Raw genomic sequence first — 19,948 nt, 5'->3', positions numbered from 1 at the left:
CCTTGGCCTGGCCTGTCGGCGCGGGCGGCTGAGTTACGCGTGGGCGCGTAGGCGGGCGGGTGAGCAGGGCTGGCGATCGCCGCCGGAGGGATTCGTGTCGTCCCCGCAGGAGAACAAAAGAGGAGCGTCTTCTCCTCCTCTCCAGCGACGCCCGGAGAAATGGGGTGTCCGTCACCCCACCCAGCCCGGCTGGGAATCATGCGCCCGCGCAGAACGAGCAGGGAACCGGCTTAGAAATGGTTACAGCTGGCAGAAGTTGGTAACTTGCTAGCGGTGGCCGCCGGGGCGGGGCGGGGAGCGATGCGTCTCCGGCTCGCTGGTGCCAGGGCTGCCTGCTTTGGTACCGTCCAGCCCGCAGAGCGGCCGCGGCAGCGGAGGGCTGGGATGGGCCGCGGGGGCTGATTCGACCCAGGGATCGCTACGTGGCGACCGCTCCCGAGCGCCGGGGGCGAGGCGGGTGTTCCAGCTACCTGTGCAAAGCAGGGCGCTCTGCTCCTGCCGCCGGTTCCCCGGCAGCCCCCGCGGGCGGGGACCGTGGCCTGGAGCAGAGCAGCCGCAGCATCCCGGCCCCCGGGCTCCGGCCAGCGGCCGCGGCTCTCTGCCGGGGGGCGCAGCCAGAACGCCCGCGTTCGAATCCGGCGGCAGAGACGCGGGCAGCGCTCCAGGCGAGCTGCGCAGGCGCAAGATGGCCTCTCCCCGGCTCCCCGCCGCCGCTGCAGGCAGCCGCGATCGCTCCAGTGCAGACGCCGAGCCAGCCCGGCGCGCGCCGGTTGGGTGGGAGGGGGGGAATTTGCAGCCGCCGCATCTTTCCTCTCACGCCCGCGGCTCCCCATTAAGCAGCCGCCGGGGGGTTATTTCCCCAGCACCGCGCGCTGGTGCGGGGAAACAGCCCCTCCCCGCCCGCCCGGGCGGTTTTGCATCCCGGCTCCCGCCCCTCCCCCCAGCCCAAGCGCTGCACCCTCGGCGCTCCGCCGCGCCACTTTCGCTTCCTCCGGCCGCGGGGAGGGATGGAGGCGCCCGGCGGCGCAGCCCGGGCTGGGCGTTAGTTGCCACGCGAGGTGCCGAGGGGAGAGGGAGGCGCCCGCGGCGGGGCTCGCGTTATCGTCTGCAGCGAGGCGCCGAGAGGGACCGCCCGAGCCCGGGTTCGGTGTCCGGGCTCAAGCGGCGAGATCGCCTCCTTCCCGGGGTCCCTTCGGGGTTTCCAGGCGCGCGCGTGCCGCAGCGCAGCTCCGGGGACAGCGGGCGCGAGTTGCCTTTCTGCTTCGCGAGCAGGGAGCGCCCAGCGCCGCGGGGGTCCTTCCTGCAGCCTCGCGTGTGCCACGGCCCACGGGCGCCCGGGCTAAATCGCGGCGCCCAACGCCCGTAAACGCGGGGGAGGCGCGCGGGGCTCCGGGAGCGTCTTTTGTCCTCCTGTGGCTCTTCCTGGCTGGTTGCGGGAAAGGGAGCGCAGGAACCCAGCGGGGAAAAGCGCGGTCCGGATCCCGATCCCCTCCAAACGGCCCCTCCGCTCGGGATTGCCTAGCGCGGCGAGGCTCTGGCAGCGGAACGCTGTCACGTCTTCCGCCGGCGGCGGCGTTCTCCGGGCAGGACCCGCGGCGGAGTGCCCAGGAAAGGAGGGCGCGTCTGGGGCAACGTCGGAAATCCGTGTCCGGTCCCCGACGGCGGGGCAAGGAGGTTAAAACTGAACAGCGGAAGCAGGAAACGCTTCGCGAGGTGACCACTGCCTCGGAACCGCACGGGATCTAGACCAGGAGGACAGAAGCGGCTGGGAGGGAGGGAGCCGCAGGTGACTCGCCCTCGCTTTTCTCTGGAGAGCGGGAGCCCCTTGAGCATGTGCCTCCGCGAAGCCGATCGTCGCGAGTCTGTTTGGCGGTAAAGGTCGGAACTGCAGGAGGTCGCCTGCGATGTTGCCGAAGGTAACTCCAGCTCTCCGCGAGGAGAGGCTGCGTGTGATAAATCCAGCACCGGGTCAGCGGGAAGGGTCGCTTGCGAGCCAGGGCTGGGCAGCAAACCCCGAGAGCAGAGGTGTTTCTCCCCCCGCGTCGGTCCCTGAGAGTCTGGCAGAGCTGCGGCTTCGCCCTGGAGATCGCTAACGAAAGAGCTCGGTTCTTGGGCACAAGTGCTGGGGGAGATGGAGTCGCGTGTCTGATGGGGCTGGAGGACGGAAGGAAGAAATGGACCGGCACTGTCCAGAGACGTTTGTCTACCGCTCTGCCTTCGCGTGTGAAACATCGGAGTCCCTGTAGCAGTGAAGGAAAGCGTCTTGCAGCCGAGCTAGCTAACAGGTGCCTTTTCCCCCGGACACCTTGGCATGCGAAGGAAAGAAGCTTCTTAGAGCTACGGTCTAATTACAGCACGCTGATGGGCTCCTTGGAGTTCTCCTTGGGACTGCTACAGCTACAAGCTGATCGCTGGCCTATTGAAAAGCGACGGGACGGGCGGGTTTAAGCAATACACCATATCTCCGGGGCCACTATTCTGCCTGGGAGAAAAGTTCTTAAACACTTTTCCGGTCGAGTGGGCCGTTACATCCGCATGCACCATTCTGAGTGAAACAAAACGCGTGCCTGGAGCATCGGGGAGCTGAACCGGCACTGAATTTTGGAGCAAGGAGCGATGAAAAAGGTGATGCATGCAAGATAAACCTGCCTTAAATTTTACCCGCGTAGGGGACAGATCTGATTGACTGACCAAGTTTTCACAGCAAATGCAATTGGACATCGTATGCTTTGGCTTGTTTTCTCCCTTAATCTTTAGGATGAATCTAAGGAGGAGGCGTTCCTTGTATTATCACATTACATGCCTATTTTATCTTCATGGGCTATAAAGAATCACTTAAAGGCTTACGTATACCTCTGCTGACAATGGTGCATTTTAATTGCTAAGCCTGTCCTGTGAAATCAGGCGTATGATTGCAATGTTCTGATGTAGAACAATCAGGATGCTAGCTTGGATTTCTTCGCTCCCCCCACCCATATCCAATGACTAAACAGCATGTAGCAAAACATTTGCTAGGGAAACACCAACGTGCTCCACCTCCCTTAGGTAGATAGAGGCGCTTCTCATTCTTAAAAGGATTGACTGACGCCAGGGCCAGTTTAGGGTAGAAATATTTTTTAAGTTTTGAAGGGGACTGTCCAACTCACATTTCATAGCACTTACTCTTCGTGGAAAGGTTGCACATCCCAGCACTAACTCCGTTTTTATTGCAACACGTGTCATTATTGAACTGGTTCCAAAATAAAGAGACTTAGTTTGATTTATGTGCAATCCAGCGTTTTGGGCTCAATGTCAGCCTTTGTTGTGAATTCATATTTTACATAGGATAGGGAACTAGGCCCAGACAGCGCTGCGTGGGACTGAACTGTCTTTACTTTTCAAATATTTTGTTCCACTGAAGTTTGTTTAAGGTAATTGGGAGCTGGAGAAATACCATCTTTCCCCCCACCCACACATCCCATCCCTCAGGTGTGGGTAGGAGAGACATAAAGTAAAAGCTCCTTTGTCAAAATTTGAGAGTAAATCACTCAGTCCCCAGAACTCTTCAGGTGAAATAAATACCAACTTCTTGTTTAGTGTGCAAGCACCTGAAATGAATAAGCACCGTTTAGACAACTCCTGTGTGTTATCTTCTTTGTATGATGACTTGTTCTGTTTACCCAACCCTGGAATACACGCGCGCGCACAGAATGTCAGTAACAGCATTCTAATTGTCCTTCGTTAGCACATGATTAACACAGCTCATTTGCTATTTCTTCAATGAAGTATCCCTTTTATTTGTTTATTTCTTTGATCAACTATAAATGAAAGATAGTCCTGTATATAAAACCGAACGTTTTAACTTCTGAAATGGAACTGTACATGTTTACTACAGGAAAAATATCAAATCTCGTTTAACAAGACATTAAACATCAATAATCCCTGGGGAGGATTGGCAGTCATCTGATCTATAAAAACAAGCAGGACAAGTAACAGCAATTTATATGCAAAAGTAATGATTTAATGACTATAAGCAAGACAAAGCAATAGAATTGTGCTTCTGTTGCAGACTGGAGGCAATGAAATGTTTAACTACGATTTTCCCGTACAAACATGAAACAATATCCATATAGAATAAACACCCTCACAAATGTATAAATGATGGGTGATGAACACACACGAAGTTCGACCAAAGCAAAGCACAACGGGAAAGTGTTCTGAGCTGTTCATATTTTAACTTGAAAGTGTTCCTTCTAGTTCAAAATTAATACCCTTGGAAGCCTCAGATAAAACGTTCTTGTTTGCAGAACATTAAAGAGGAGGCGTTCTCCACCCTTTACTGGAAATATTAAAGTACCTGTTAAACTTTAATGAAGTTAGTACTGTACCATATACATATATATTAAAACAAATTTCGATAAAATGCCTTCATCCAGCAACTTGCTGGCTCCTTAAAATTAATACCACATATTTTATGGCTTCTGTAATGATTCCATGTGCTTTTTAAAAACACAATGCCATCACACACACCCCCCCCAAAAAAAATCCCTACCCAAGCGGGAAATCACTTCCGTGTTCCTTAATTTTTCTTCACTGCACCATTTAAACTAAAAAGTATCCCCGGATAAAAGTAAAACATATGTCACCTGAAGCAAGATGAAACCCATCAGATCATAGTAAGATTGGTAACCTGGCAGCAACTGGCAGAGATTTGCCTTGGCTCTCAAATACTGAAGCTTTCACACAGTTTGTGTTCTCTGCAATACCAGCAAAATTCAAACAGGTGGCATCTGCGAGGGTCGAACCAGTTTGGAAATTTAACAACCATATCATGAGTGCATGAAACACAATATTTTCTTTATAGTATTTATAAATATATCATACAATACTGATTCCTGTTATGTCATATACCAATATGGCATTGTACAACAAGCATAATGCCATCTGATTCTTACAAAAGCGAATCATTTAAACAAGTCAGTAACTCAAACGGTAATACCCGCTTTTAGGCATACAAATTGTAAAACTGAAGTTTACTTTCGTTTTGATCGGTTCTGCGCAGCAACGGAAAAGTAAGGATGCAAGAGGATCAAAGTGGCTGAGAGGCGAGAAATCGTTATTCACAGTGAGGTGGCTACAGATATGCATTGTTCTCTGCATACGCTTTCCGTTTCCTTGGATTTCAGGGTGAAAAAAGCACGCGCTTTCTACGGGGTCACAAAACAGCGTCATAACAATAACAATGGAAAAGAAGGTGACGGAGGAGTTAGTCCGGAATAACAAACTACAGCCCCCCACTGTCCGCCTCCGCGCCTGGAGGGCCCCGCGCCCCAGCTGCGGGGAGGGAAAGGGCTCCACCCCTCGCTAACGCACCGGGGCGCGCGCTGGAAAGGCGCCTGGGCGGACCAAGCCTGCGGGGTCGCTGGCGTGCCAGGCGGAGCAGTCTCTGAGTCCAGCCGCCCCAGGCCAAGGCGGTGTCACTACAAAAGAAAGCGGTGGGGACCAGAGTCACACGTCTGAGCATCCAGAAAGCTGTGGTGGCCCGAAGAGCCCAGACCAGTCCGGGGCTCCCGCAGCCCGCGGGCGGGGTCAGCCGGAGGAGGTGGCCGAGGAGCCGTTTAGCGAGGTTTTCCGGGCTCTGCTGGGGAAGGAGGGCTGGTGGTTACTGGTGGGGCTGCCGCCGGTTCCGTTCACAGTACTAGAGATATGAGGGAACTGCGGGTGAGGCGACTGCACGGGAGTGCTGGGGCTGGGCAAGCAGGAGGAAGTGGAGGGGACGCCGCCCGCCGGGCTGCTGGCCTTGTCGCTGCCAGAGTCACTCTCCAGCTCGCCGCTGTTACTCAGGCCTTCGCGCTGGTGGCCGAGCTTCATCCTCTTGCAAGTCGGTCGCACCCGGTACTTGAGCGGGAGGGGCCCGTTCTGCAAAACAAAGGGACGGAAAGATCAGCCCCCTCCGCGCCCGGCGAGATCCCCGCGGGGGAGGAGGGGCGAGCGGCAGGTATTTACCCTTCTCCAAGTGTAAATATAGGCGATGTCCATTAGCGTGTAGTAGTCCTTCAGCGGCTCCTCTTCGTACATCACATCGATCTAGAGAAGACACGAACCCTCCAGTCAACAACGAGCCGCGAGAAATAACTCGGAGCATGCTGGAAAGCAACATCGCGTTTTCACTTCTCCCCCCCACCCGCCTGAATGGCAGAAGGGAACTTCCCATGACACAGAGGAGGAGCATTTAATACTTGTCAAGGTCCACGCAGCATCATTTGCTCGGTATTTACAGGGCAGCAGTGAAAATGAAATGATTGCAGAAGAAACACCAACGCTTCTGTGGGATTCATAGTCTTATCCCGAAAAAAATATTACAGGGTGCATGCTCAAAGGGCCAGGTCGCGCTATTCTCTTGTTCCGAGTTAAAGAAACTGATCAAAAAGTAAATGTAAAACTAAGCGAAAAATAAAGAAGGAGGCAAAGAAAGCTAACCGGCTGTTTTGGAATAAATGAGACTGTCAAACAATATTATTTTAAAATACCACAGATACCTGAAAAGTATTCGGTATGTCCATTTTGCTTCGGAGAAACTTTCTTAGATGCATCACCGTCATTGCTGCTGGACACCGTAAATATCTTTTGTCATTCACCTAATAGTATAGTTGGGGGGAAAAGTCATTCCATGTATGCAGGAGGAACAGCAAAAAAAATTAGCTATTTAATAGAAGATGATACAGTATCATGGAATAAAACTGTACGCGTTTTATAAAATGACCAACTATCGTTTTAAGATGTCTATTGAGAATTCCTCATGAAGAAAACTGGAAATAGACACTAAATACTAAAATGAAATTACAAAAAAAATCTAACACCATATAAGGAATTGTATATGTGAGGCTACTGAAACAAATAAAAAAATCCTGCAAATCTTTTAAAAATGATTATATTTTAATAATTCAACTTGTCTTTCTTTTAATAAATGGCATTTTAAAAATAAAAGTAAGCTAGGTCAGTTTCCATTTTAAAAGTATTAACACAGCCTCTCTCTTGACTACCAAAGTCACTTCCATCTATAGCTGTAAGAAGTTGTTGCACATCCCTGATTAAGATAGTTTTATGAAGTCTGTTACTTCTGGCAGACTTAATTACGCATTTAGCTCGCCCACCAAACTGTCCCAAAAGTATTTTTCTTGTTTTTGTCTGGAGTAAAGCAATGATATTTACCTCTTCCTTTGATTTCTCTTTCTCTTTACTGCCCTTCCGCTCCAGTCTGGGAGAAACAATAAAACAATTACAACAAATAATAGATAGAACTGTTCATATACACAAACATGAAATATTGCCCGTAGAACTTGCCTATTCTGGTCAAAGAATTCAATGGATAAGCTTATTATCTCGTCATCGGTGATAATTCTTTTATCTTCGTCTGCAACTTCTCCCCTGTCTTCATTAGAGCCATTGGCAGCTGTACAGAAATTTCCACAACAGTTTATATTTTAACATTAAAATCAGGTCGAATGGCCAATTCTCAATAACAGGGAACGACCATACTATTAAGATAGTGTTAGAGAGCTTTTAAGGAGCCTTTATTATATCTTTAATCAGAGGGCTGAATCTAGGGTTACATAGTTTGCAAATGAAAGAGGAAATAGCAAGACATTGTATCTTTTTAAGTAAAAGTCATGTCTGTGTTATATTTACTAAAGGTTTAATAAACTAGACAGTTTACCATCAGCTGATGGATGAGCTGCATAAAAATCCCTTCTTCTTTTCATTTCATCTGGATGGGAAAATATATATGGTTCATTTAGTTTACTCTGTTACCACAGGTAAAAGGCAGCACAGTGGTTAGGTATAACTATCTGAGGTATCGATTACTTACTTTTGAAAAGGCCTGGTACTAATTTGTACACAATATCTTGGAGAGTTTTATCTGACCTAAACAACAACAAAAAGCCCAACATATAAATAAGCAAATGAAGCAATAGTTAAATAAAAAAAGTTACAACTCTCCCTTTATAATCAATTTCATAGCAATGAGGGATCTTCCACAAAAATAAAACAGCTCAGTGATATGAAATTTAACCCCCAAGACTCTGCAAACAAACGGACGTTATTAAAATAAATGTTAACTCTCTCAATGTTCAGCAGATTGAAAATGTTTGTTGTCCACTAGCAATCAGGCACAGTGCTGGCTTAGTCTAAACGAAGGTCTTTTCAAATGGGTGATCGTCCCCCAAAGGAGGTGAAAAACATCACGAAGGGAGGGAGGCCGCTAAAGGAGTATTTTCTTTAAAGCCTAACTTCCCCTTTAAAGTTGCCCCAATATTTTTGATGTTCCTAAAGAGCAGCAAAAAGAAGTTGCCCGGCAGGCTGTCTGTGTGAAACGGAGATACCAAATACGCGACTGTGATAAATAAGGAGAGGGGAAGGGACCTTGTTCAGCTGGGCAGAGCATTCAAATAAAATCCAAAAACCTTCGGTCTGGCCTGCAGGCAAGTCAGGGACTGAAATGGAAGACAAGCCTCTCAAGATAGCACACAGGTAAACGTTAGCAAGGAAGCTGACAACTCCTCTGGGATTTAAACTGTTGCTGAAGAGATAACATCGAAGTATCCCCCGCTCGCCTCCTTTTGTGACATAACATGACGCTTTTCTCCCACCTGATATTCAACAGCGGTCTGGTTTTGTGAACTTGGACATCACAGATAGGACAATACTTGCTTGTCTCCAAGTAACGCACGATACACGTCTTGCAGACTGGAAGTAAAAACACGGCAGGCTTTGAGTGACATTAGCAGGCGATACCCCAACACGAGCAGACAGAGGTGCGGGGTTTCCACTGTGCCAGCTGATAAATGGCCCATTGTCAGGAATGCGCCGCTGAAGCTAAACAAGTCCCCTAATTACCCGCAATTAACGCGAAAGGGCCGCTCCGGGGGTGTCGGGATCGCTAGAGCCCCGAGCACAAAGCCGAAGGAAATGGGAAGCGTTCACACCGGGCCGGCCGGTACTTACAGGAGTGCAGGCACTCGATGATGGTCGTGGCGTCGATGAAGTACCCGCCGCAGAGCACGCACATGAGATGGGGGTTTAGCTCCGTGATTTTGATCCGGGTTGTGCGGTGCATGGTGCCGAAGCCCGGGCGGCTCTGAAAGACACGCGCGGAGGAGCGTTGGCCGGGCGAGCTCTGCACCCCCCAGCGCCCCCGCAGCAGGGAAGGAGGCCGGAGCGGGAGAAGGGGCCGGCCCGGGAACGGCGCGGGCGCGATGCCCGGCTCACACAGCCCGGGGAAGCGTCCCGGCCGGGGGCGCCTGCAGCCGCGGCCCGGGCTCCCAGCCCACTCCCCGCGGATGCCGCCCGGAGCTGCGCTGCGCTGCGCTGCGGAGGGGGCCGCGCCGGGCGGTGCTGGGGAGCCACACAAAGGGGAGCCGGAGCCGGCGCCGCCCGCCCTGGCATTTCCGGAGCGCCGGGGGCGGGGGACAGGCACCTCGGAGCCGCTCGGGCCCGGCCCCCGGGCTGCCCGCTGCCCTCCCGGCCGCGCTGGGGTCCAGGCGGCGGCCGCCCCGCGCCGCTCCGCTCCCCCCGCGCCGCGCTCGGTGCAGGCTCGGGACTGCTCGGCGAGCCCAGGGGGTTGCTATAGCAACTTACACTTACACTTGGCATCCTGCCACCGCTGGGAACACGCGAGAGCCGGGCGGGGGGAGCCGGGGGCGGCCGGGACCCCGCGGGGTGCGAGGCAGCCGGGCCGGGAGCGGGGCTGGGGTGAGAGCGGAGCGGCGGGTGGGAGGGGGCCGGGCGGGCAGCGAGCTGCGCCGAGCCGGTGCCGGGGTCTCGGACTGGCGGCGGCCGAGGCGGGAGGCTCCTCCCGAGGCTCGGCCATTTCGGACCCTCTCGGGGGCCTCAGTCCACGTCGACTCGGTGCGAGGAGCTCGGCCGAGAGCCGCTCCCCTTCCCAGCCCGGCCGCAGCGCCTTCCCCCCGGCCCCGGCGCCCCGCCCGCGCCTTACCGCCGCCTCCGCTTCCCCCGCTCCCGCCTGAGCGCCCGGCCGGGGGCTAGGGGGGCCCCGCAGCGACTCTCCAAGCCCCGCGCGCCGCCGCCGGCCGGGACGCCAAGTTTGGCACGGGCGGCCGGCGCGAGGGAGGCTCCGTGCGGGGGGCGCCGGTGTCCAAAGCTCCGCAGGGGCAACGCGAGCGCCCGGAACCCGTGCGCCCGGCCAGGGGCACCGGCCCCGAGGCCCGCCCCTGGGGCAGCCGCCCTGCGCGCGAGCCCCCCCGGGGGCGCAGCGGCGGGGATCAAAGCCAGAGCCAGAGGCACCCGGGGAGGGGTGGGGGCGCCGCGCCGCGCCGCGCCGGATGGACAGTGATGGTTTCTGCTCGCCACACCCTGGGCAATGCGACCGGGCCGGGCCGGCCCCTGCCCCGAGCTCGCCCTGCCTGGGAGGCGGTCCAGCAGCCAGCCCGGGCGGGCACGCCAGAGTTACGAAACTCCCCGGCTGACGGTGCTGTAGGTTCCCCGCCGCCGAGCCGGGGACCAGCCCAAGCCCGGCACGGCTCAGCCGGGCGCCGAAGCGGCCAGGTGAGGGGCGCCGCGGTCCCGAGGAAGTGCGGGCAGCGCCCCCGAGCGACCCGCGGGAGACGCAGCGGCCGAGGGGGAACGCTCCGCGGAGAGAGGCGCGGGGAGGGGAGCTCCCCAGGCGCAGCGTGGCAAGCCTCGCGTGTCACCGTCTTCTGAGCGCCTCGCCCTTCCCCAGCCGGCCCCGGGGGTCGCCAGGGTACAGGGGCAGGGAAGGAGACAGCCCAGGCTGCTTTGCTTCAGGCTCGGAGGCAGGTTAGTGCAAAGCCACTGACCTGGGGTTTCCCCGGTCACTCTCTACGGACCGGCTGCCTGCGCTGCTCCGGGTCTGAGTCCTTCGACCCAGCCCGGGGTACCTCACCCAAGTCCATAGCGCGAACCCACACGTGGCAGAGGTCCTGGGTGAGAACTCCGCCCAAACCCCGCCGCAAGAGGCGGCCAGTCCCTCCGAAGGCATCAACACATGTTTTACTTCACGCAAGCGTAGCCTCTTCCTAAGGGGAGGAGAATTTAACTCAAGCGTGAGCCTTGTTTAGTCGCCGCTTCCCCGGCTGCCTATTATTTATTGCCTGAAGTTAGCTCTGTTCCGGCGAATCGCAGGCTACGAACTGCCTTGGAAAGCTGTGATCTCACGCAGCAAACCGACCGCAATCCCCCAGTACTCGCTGCGAGCCACCTGGTACCCAGGCACACACTTCTGCAGATGTGTGGGTGCAGTACACCCCCCTCCCCATCTGTTTTGCTCCGGCAAAATCTCGCCACCCCCTCTGGGCTCGAGGCAAACCCTTTCAGCTTTTCCTACGGAGCTTAAAGTGAGCAATCCAGGCACTCGCCACAGTCAACACCAAGTGTCTCCTGACATGAGCTATTTTACAGGCTGGATCAGTTACACACACACACACACAAGAGCTCACCGAACGCAACACCACAACTTACTAGCGATGTTCGGTGACAGCCAACCGACTGTTTGGAGGCCTGACATGGGTCATGTCAAAATGAAGAGAAGCAGAAACACGCTCTTGTGGGTGTGATCCGCTAGACGACAACACTATTCTGCGAGCAACAAGCTACTTCATTCGGCTTTCCAGGTGTGTGAAAGCAGACCCAAACTATAGGTAACTCCATTCACACGCCTGCGCCTGCTTCGCACCTCCCTGGGCTGGAAGGACCCAGTAACAGCGACCCTGTCATTCCGAGCCTTGTTATCTTTCGGAGTAAGAGCCACTTTTACCATGAATACCAGTATTGTCCCTTCACTGAAGAATGGCCACATATGTTTTAAAGGAAGCGTGAGGACGGTATTTTCCCAAAGACCGTCTATGCACAGCGCACTGTTGTAAAGAAGGAACTAAATAATGGTAAAATCCCCCAGACTTGAAAATCAGGCTCACAAATTTAACTTGCTGAAGTTCCCAAACAGCCTACCTAACCAACCCAACGCGGTCATTTGTAAGTATCGCCCTGATCTCCTATAGCTCAATAATTTGCATCTCTGGGAAATTGCAACCAAAGTCTGTCTCAGTTAACGGGTTGTGTTGTCCCTCAAAGCAACATTGCTGGATTCATATCCAGACTCTCTCTCATCTTTCAGAGTCCTGTATATCAAGTACCACTGGTTACCATAAACCATGCAGAACACCACCGAACACTGCTACCCTTGGCGTTGGGGATCCAGGGCTACATTTCCCTGAACTGTAGGGAGAGCGACTCAAGAGTTTCTAGATTCTGGACCGTGAGGATGTGCCTTTTATAGCGATCTAGATTTTCTGCTTCTCTTTCCTTATTTTCCTCCAAATAGGAACAGTAAACAGCTGGGAAAACTCCAGGCTGTGTGTTGTCAAGGCCACACGATCACCTAAACACACACCAGCAACTTTTCTGTGCCACCCACAAACAGCACCAGGAACAAATTCACGGCACCTTCCAGACATTACCAAGAATTTCAGGTTCATTTCCCCTGCCCGGGCTTAGAAGGCAAATACCAGTTCCAAAAAATAAAGTCATTCAAAAAAAAAAAAACCAAACCCCCCCCCACCCCCCACTCTGTCCTGCAGTCACACCAACTTCGCTCCAGGAAATCTGCACACCCAGTTTTCCAGGTTCTCAGCCAGAGCGCTTTCTCCCCGCTCCCCAAAGTTATCTTTCAGCTTGGGTCTCCCCTGGGCCCCCCTCAACAGGTACACGCCAGAAACTTTAGCATTTGAAGCACAACTGCAAACGGAGGCATTGGAAACAACTGGGAACCGCCATCTTACGAGCCATCCAATTTCACAGAAGTGTTGGTCCAACTTAAGTTAATAACATTTCCTCGGCGGCCCCCTCCGGGCTAACAACCTCTCCCGCCGCATCCCCACCCCCCCGGGGCCCTATCCCTATAAAATGGGGGCGGCATCTCGCCTCTGAAGCCCCCCCGGGCCCCCTTCTTTCGGAGAGCACCGAAATCCCTTGACCTAGGCAGCTCCAGATTTCACGAGCCGGCCCCGGTTCATCAAAATCTGCCTTTAAACAAAGGGCGCTGCGGCCGGGCTGGAGGCAGGGACGGGAAATAGAAATATTCTCCGAGGGGGCCATGTGCACCGAGCCCGTGTCAGGGGCGGCCGGGGAAAGAAAGGAACTCGAATTTGCAAATGTGGGTGCGTAACGCGAGGGAGCGCGCAGGCGGCTGCTGCTGGGTGTCGGGGTGTGTGTGTGTGTGTGTGTGTGTGCGCGCGCGGCCGGAGCAGCCTGTCAGCGCTTTGCCCATACGGAGAGCTGGGGAGGACACCTAGGCTCCCCTTTGCAAGCCCCCAAACCGGCCTCGACCCGCCGCCGAGCCCCCCGCCGCCCCCCGGCCGCGGCCAGGAGACACCTCGCTGGATACGTACCCGGAAAACGGAGCCGGCGGGCGAGGATCGGAGCGGCCAGCAAAGACAATGAAAGTTAAAAGTCGTTCAGCAGAAAATGAATGTGAGCCAAGCGGCCATCTTGAAATGAACTGCAGACGCTGTCAATTGCAATAAGCGTCTTGCTGCTGCCGCCGCCGCGGCGGCCGCGCTGGGCTCATGTTAGTTACGCGACGAGCCGGGGTTCGCCTCTCCGCGCCGACCCCCTCGCGCGCCCCGCTCGCCCTCCGCGCGCGCGCGCGCGCGGGCAGGGGGGGGGCGGGCGGCTCAGGCGCGGGGAGTTTCCGCGCTCGCTCCTCCGGAGGGGTTCTCTCGCCACCAGCCCATTGTCTCCCCCGCGGCCCCGGCCCTGCCTCGCGCCCTGCTTTTTATTATGATTATTTCATAGCTGCTGGCGGGGGCCCGGGGCAGGGAGGGCGGAGGAGGGAAAACGCGACGCTGAAGGCACACACTGGAAACTGACACCGTCCCCAAAATGGCTCAGAGTTCGCCCGCCCCGCCAGCGTCACGTGGGGCTCCTCATTCCTTAAGGGTGGCCTGGGAATTAGTGTCGGTGTAGTCGGAGCCCGGCAGCCTCCCCATGACCCAATCCCACCGCTCGGCCTCCTCCCTCCCCTCCCCCACCCGCTGCCGCTGCCTCCTCCCCCCGCCCCGCACACACACGGCCGCTGCCTAGTCCTCTTCCTCGCCGCCGCCGCCGCCGCCGTTCCGGCCACCTTCCCCTGCGAGCCCCTTCACACTCACCCCCCCGGCCCTGCGAGCCCCCGTCCCCCCGCCCCTCCCTGCTCTTCCTCCCGCGTCTACACACACCGCCGCCCCCTCCTCCGCTCAGCTGGCCCCGCGCGCACCCAGCGCGGTCTTCTCTGCCCCCCGCCCCGCCCCGCCCCCTGTGCCGGCTGCTCCCGGCCCCCCACCCCCGGCGCGCGTGTCCCCTTCGCCCCTCCGCACCTAACCCTGGCCCGGGCTGGCGCGGTGGCCTTTCTCCTGCCCTCGCCGCTCCGCTCCCGGCCCCACCGCCCCTTTCTGGCCACCCTGCCCGGCCCAGTTAGCCCGCCGCCTCTCTCCGCTCCCTCCCCGGGCCGCGCACCAGCAGCCTCCGCTCCGCTCGGCCCCCTTCCAGCCCCACACCCCCGACCCCCACTTCACTCCCGCCCCAGCACGTCAGCGGCGGCTCCCTCCCCTGGTTCCCCAGCATCCTCCTACCCCTGGCGCCCCGGCCGCCCCCCCTGTACACCCGCTCTCCAGCGCGCCCGCCCGGCTCCCCACTGCTCATAGCCCTTCTCCCCCGCCCGGCCCCTTCCTTCCGATCGCCCCCCCCCACGCCCAGCGCTGCGCCCGTCGCCCGTTCCCCTGTGTGGACTGGTGGCTCCCGCGGGCGGGACTCGTTCCGCCGCAGCAAAGCCGCCGGGGCTGGCTGTGCTCCCCGCCCGGTCCGGCTGTGCTCCCCGCCCGGTCCGGGGCTTGCTGGGGAGGGATCGTACCGGAGAATAGCGACCGGTTCCCCTCTTAACCTCCTCCGCCGCCTGGCTCCTGCGCTTGGGCAAGCCACCAGCTGCAGCCCTTACCTGCCGCCTCCGCCTGCGGCCCGAGGTAGGGCTGCAGCAACCCACGCGCGTTCGCAGCGCAACAGGGGCTTATTCTCCGCAGCCGGGGACCTCGCCGGGGGTTAAAGACAGCGGCTGAGAGGCGCAGGGGCCCCGCGAGAAGAGTTGTGTATCTCCTCTCCACTCCCCGGGTAGCATCCTGCCGGGGCAAGCTGCCAGCTAACCCGGGGGAAGGTGGGTGGGAAGAGGCTGTGGAGACCACGGCAGGTCCCACTCTGCGTCCGCACTGAAACGCCAGAGGAGGGTCTCCTCCGCCCGAGCAGAGCGTGAGCCGCTTTGAATGAGCCCACCCAGGACCAGCTGAAGGCAGGGCAGGTCTGTCTTCCGCAGAGTCTGCGCCCCTGTGAATCTCCCCCAAGACGCAACATCACTTGGAGCGAAAGGGGAGGAGGAGGGCATTGCAATTTAACAAACGAGGGGAACGGAGCCCTAACGGTACTGCCGCGACATGGTCTTGCTCAGAAGGCAAATAATTGTTTCTCTAAGTCCTTTTACAGGTAGCTGCTGAACTTTTCACCCAACACCAGCGAGAAGAAGGGAATCCATTTTATTAGAGAGGGGAAAAAATTAGAAGAAAGCACAAAGTAAAATGAAGTGATTGTTCTAAAGACAAAGCAATTATCTGGCCATCTCAACCTAGGACCAGTTGTGTAAAGAAAAAACAGAACTTTACCAAAGATCGTACATCTGACAGCCCAGAAAGACCAGTTACACTCACTAGAATAGAGATTTTTCAGATTCTAGGGCTGATACACAAGTAATAAGGTCCAAGAGCTTGTGACGACATAACATTTAAAACAAAAACAAAAAGGAGTCATCGTGTTCCCTACGAAGAAACTGTTAGGAGTCAGTGCACTTTTCTTCTTCTTGTACCCGGGAGCTTGTCAACTTCCTTTGATCACATCTGAGATGCTCTTTCTAGGCTTTTGGCTGCATCTTTTAGTTTGCCAACGAAATCCTAAAAAGATGGAGTACTTAATTTTAGAATGTATTTTATAATAAAGTGGTTATTAAGAGAAACGAACACTGTTCTCAATGGGAATAGAAGTAATTGCCTCAATAAGAGAGCTTTTACAGTGGATGCAAATTATGTAAAAGGTCACAAAAAAAAAGTTTTACTATGCTCCAATGCTTAGTGTCCTAGCTTTTCACATGGATCCTTTATTAAAGTACCTTCTTAACATGGAAAATGTATCATTATATTCACATTTTACTTTACAAGGTGCTGGGTTACTTATCGCAATTGCGATACACAAATGTCTAATATTTGCAAATATTTAATGTCAAATTTTATGCCAACAACCCTGCAGCCAAGGCGCTTCATATTTAATTCACTCAGCAAAACCTCAAGGCACAGCTTTCAAGTAACCCCAAGTTTTCAGGAAACATTTCATTTGAGTTTGAAGTTTGTCTTTGCACTATTTTTCCACCCCCCAGGTATTTCACAGTTTTTCTCCCTAATATTTTTCAGCAAAACAGCCCACTGACTACTTAATTGCATGCTTAATTACTAAGCAGAGCTCAAAATATATTTCAATTCAGTACTTCCTCTTCACGTGCAATTAACGCCGATTCAAACGCTTCAGTTTATATACTTTAATCAATCATGCAGTAGTTATCCAAATCCCATTTCTCCTCGATATTTTCCCTGTGTCATCGGAGATTAAAGTAGTAGAAACTTGATGGTTTTCCTCTCAGAATAGCATTACATTTATAAGAAATGTTTTCTAGCCGTTTCTGAAGTATACCAACAAAAGAGTAATTCCCAAGGAACTGACTGAGTGTAGCTGGCAACTTCACCTCAGAAATAGAAATAAAGCAGGCTGCACGCAGTATTGTATTTTACAAAAGGCATGCTTTCCAACCCCGTGCATTTTCCCAACTCCTTACAAACTTCGCAGTTGAAGGACACCCGATCAAAAATTCACAGAGCTGAAGTCAAACACAGAAACAGTGATGATATAAAGAAATACCTGTAATTGCTCCATAGTGCAACTAAAACTAACGTCAGGCTGTGATCTTGAGTCGTTGTTCTGAAGGGAAAGAATAACACCTGTTTAATTAAAATGTGTCCTGAGCCTGTAGCTGCCTATTATCTACTTAAGCTGGGGAAACTGACATTCAGTACCTCCACATTTAAGGTCACCAAATAGGCAGGTCGGTAAGTTTTATGAAGCTGGTTGGTCTAAAATAATAACAAAACACACACCAGATCAGACATAATCACAGAGAAGGCAATCAAATCAAATCGAAGTTTCCTAGAGGGGTAAGATTACCTTGATTTGATATTCCAGGCGCCAAGAAACATCAGTTATGTGCAGAGGACATCTGCCTATGCTGAAAGATACAGTGGTCATGTTTACCCTACTCAAAAAGTAAAGGTCAGCGTTTCGATGAACAAAGGCTGGGAAGTTTTTACGATGTTTTCAAATGATTGTTCAAAAGTTCACAATTTTATTTAAAGAAGAGTGTTAAATAGGGAAAGGAACATTAATATTTTGTTTAAATTTGTGGTCAAAAGTATTAAATAAAACTTTTTGCTATGTTAATAATTTAAATAGCTCATTATAATTCCCCCTTCTATATCTGGGTTTCTTTGTTTCCTTGTTTAATATATATAACTGAAAAATAACCTTCGTTGACAGAACCACCTACCTTCCCAATATGATTTCCAATGTATCTTTGTTTTTCTGAAAAAAGGAAAACAAGCATTTGCTAACTGCTACTGAACAAATAAATATAAAAGGGGAAATATAGTTTAAAATTGGTTTAAAACCTGATATTCGGTGACAAATTGTTCTATTCTCTCTCTATCAAATTTACAGTCTTCTAGATATGTGCTAGAGAGAGACAAACAGAAGTGTATTAGTCTTTGAATATAAATTAGCAGAATAATTTAAAGTAACAGCCACTGGGAAAATAGGGCATCAGAATACCTTATAGCAGACTTGTCGGCTTTGTGTTTTCCAGCCTCCAGTATGCAAGTTGCAGCTGCTGCATGACAATGTTTTAATACTGTTGTGTCAATATGTTTCAAGTCTGGGTGATCTAAAATAAATGAACTACTGGTGATATACTTGTTGCTGAAGTTTGGAATAAAAAAAAACCAACAACCCCTTACAAGGGGATCTCTTCCTTAGTAAATTGAACTGTTCTAACAAGTTGCAAAGTAAAATGTTTCCTAATTTAGCGTTTAGACGGAAACTAAATACTGTATGCACGTAATTTATTAAACCAAATACAGCACAAAAGACAGGTATTTCCACACTGTGCAAGTCCTTGCTAACACGTTAATTTCAGTAAAAAGCGAGTACACACACCTCCACTCAACCCATTACAAAGCGTTAAACATCAGAGGGAAAACCTTCACTTCCCATCTCCCACTCCTAAGCAATTCTCAGAGCCTTATCACCAAGCACCTGGAATAAAAATCTGACCCGGTTACACCGGTGGAACTGAGATCAGAATCCGGCTAGTGACATTTAAAAACAAATACAGAGGTTCCACATTTTTTCTATCAGCTCTTTTTCCCCTAAGCTCTCCTCCCCCCTTTGAATTTTCCCCACCCCCATTTTATTCAGTTCATTTATGGACTTAAATTCCAGGATCAAATTACAGAAGGAGGTATATGACAAACCACTCGCATGCGCTGCCAGAGGAAGAAACACCCCAGAGGGGGGAAAACCAAAACAAACCACGTTTTTGTTCGTGACCCCAGCGAACGTACGGACACCAGCAGGCGCGCGCCCCTCCTTCAGTTGCTATCTGCATCACCCAATTAAACCCTGCACCACCCGCGTTCAGAGTAACTTCTCCTACGAATAACAGCTTACTCCGGAACTGTCTGCAGGTTAAATTTCACTAAGAGGCTGGTGGACGCCCTCCCGCCCACCCCCCGGGCGCTAAAATTGGGTTGAACGCTTCCAGTTGACTTGCATTTTCAAACAAACATTCTGGACTCCAAGGCGGTCACTAGCCGAGCAGTGGAAGCAAATCCCCTTGTCCCACCCTACTGCAGTGCCAAGCTGCATGTCAAATGTCAACACACGCTCACTTTGCATGCACTGGCCAGGCAACGTTTTGATGACACGAACTCCACTGAAAATAAATGGAACTGGGGACTGGAAACGGACACAGGAGACAGACAGCACGGAAAGCCGGGGACTGCGGCTGCCAAACCAAACTGGACTCCCTGCCACATACAAATGTGACCTCTTGCCATCTTCATTGTAACCTCTCCCGTGGGCAAAATATACGGGGCGTAACCTCCCCTGGGGCAATTCGGAATAACCAGCCCGGACAAGAAGGGACTGTTACCCCGCTCTCCAAAACACCCAAGCTCCTTTCATTTCGCCTGCAATCTCTTTTAGGCCACAAGCGAGAAACGCACAGTTATATTTTGCTGTGAAATAACAAACATGGGGGGGAAGAACACTACGTGGGCAAGCGATTACCCCGGGGTTTGCCTTGCTTGGTGCAGGTGTCAGTCTGCGTTACAGTACAGGGATCTGGGGGTCTGGCACTAGCTACAATTAGCTGCAAACACAAGTCACAACAATGTAGCAGAAGATAAAAATAGATCCCTTTTCCTGCCTCTCTCCAGCTCCCAGCAAAACACGGCTAGGCGGGCTCCTTTCTTCTCCTGGCTCTTCCTCGAGAAGCAGCGCTTACCTAAAGCTACCTGGTCCGCCTGGGGGTTGAGCAGGCTCTGGAAAGCCGTCTGGAGCAGAACCGTGTAGGCTCTCAGAGAAAAGCAGGCGGAATCGGCTAGGAGCTGCAAGCCGCTCTGCACATACTCCGACAGCTCCATTGTGAGCGCTGTGACCTTCGACACGCAGCCCACGTGACACCAAGGCTCAGCTGATCTCGCCGCTCCGAAGGAGCTGGAGCTGCGGCCGCGGCGGCTGCTTGTTACAGCCC

At 53.3% G+C, this 19,948-nt stretch overlaps 2 protein-coding genes across 4 annotated transcripts; both read right to left on the bottom strand.

Moving 5' to 3' along the window:
• Positions 1 to 3,761: 3,761 nt before the first annotated feature.
• On the bottom strand, positions 3,762 to 13,902 carry BMI1 (BMI1 proto-oncogene, polycomb ring finger). 3 transcript variants are annotated; one of them, XM_074984864.1, is made up of 10 exons: positions 13,407 to 13,902; positions 8,986 to 9,118; positions 8,631 to 8,727; positions 7,850 to 7,905; positions 7,697 to 7,747; positions 7,324 to 7,432; positions 7,192 to 7,237; positions 6,519 to 6,617; positions 5,986 to 6,066; positions 3,762 to 5,898 (listed from the first exon to the last, which is right to left on the bottom strand). In XM_074984864.1, exons 2-10 carry the CDS (start codon positions 9,095 to 9,097, stop codon positions 5,569 to 5,571), a joined length of 981 nt encoding a protein of 326 aa, XP_074840965.1. In that variant the 5' UTR covers positions 9,098 to 9,118; positions 13,407 to 13,902; the 3' UTR covers positions 3,762 to 5,568. The 3 variants fall into 3 exon arrangements, with proteins under 3 accessions (XP_074840965.1, XP_074840966.1, XP_074840964.1); XM_074984865.1 differs by lacking the exon at positions 13,407 to 13,902 and adding an exon at positions 10,818 to 11,241; XM_074984863.1 differs by lacking the exon at positions 13,407 to 13,902 and adding an exon at positions 9,625 to 9,954.
• A 1,658-nt stretch (positions 13,903 to 15,560) lies between these two features.
• On the bottom strand, positions 15,561 to 19,838 carry COMMD3 (COMM domain containing 3). The gene is made up of 8 exons (XM_074984866.1): positions 19,700 to 19,838; positions 17,965 to 18,076; positions 17,805 to 17,868; positions 17,684 to 17,718; positions 17,305 to 17,365; positions 17,157 to 17,213; positions 17,002 to 17,061; positions 15,561 to 15,986 (listed from the first exon to the last, which is right to left on the bottom strand). Exons 1-8 carry the CDS (start codon positions 19,836 to 19,838, stop codon positions 15,927 to 15,929), a joined length of 588 nt encoding a protein of 195 aa, XP_074840967.1. The 3' UTR covers positions 15,561 to 15,926.
• Positions 19,839 to 19,948: the final 110 nt, after the last annotated feature.

Source organism: Carettochelys insculpta, chromosome 2, assembly GCF_033958435.1.
Source record: "Carettochelys insculpta isolate YL-2023 chromosome 2, ASM3395843v1, whole genome shotgun sequence".
NCBI lineage: Eukaryota > Metazoa > Chordata > Testudines > Carettochelyidae > Carettochelys > Carettochelys insculpta.
This window is presented reverse-complemented; position numbering and strand designations above follow the sequence as displayed.

Coding starts and splice junctions, on each gene's coding strand:
- BMI1 (XM_074984863.1), bottom strand. Junction 8,728..8,985: donor CATCGAGTGCCTGCACTCCT/GTAAGTACCGGC, acceptor TTTTACTTCCAG/TCTGCAAGACGTGTATCGTG. Junction 6,618..7,191: donor AAGAGAAATCAAAGGAAGAG/GTAAATATCATT, acceptor CTATACTATTAG/GTGAATGACAAAAGATATTT.
- COMMD3 (XM_074984866.1), bottom strand. CDS start 19,838: ATGGAGCTGTCGGAGTATGTGCAGAGCGGCTTGCAGCTCCTAGCCGAT. Junction 17,366..17,683: donor TTGGAAATCATATTGGGAAG/GTAGGTGGTTCT, acceptor TGTATCTTTCAG/CATAGGCAGATGTCCTCTGC. Junction 17,062..17,156: donor TGGTGACCTTAAATGTGGAG/GTACTGAATGTC, acceptor CTTTCCCTTCAG/AACAACGACTCAAGATCACA.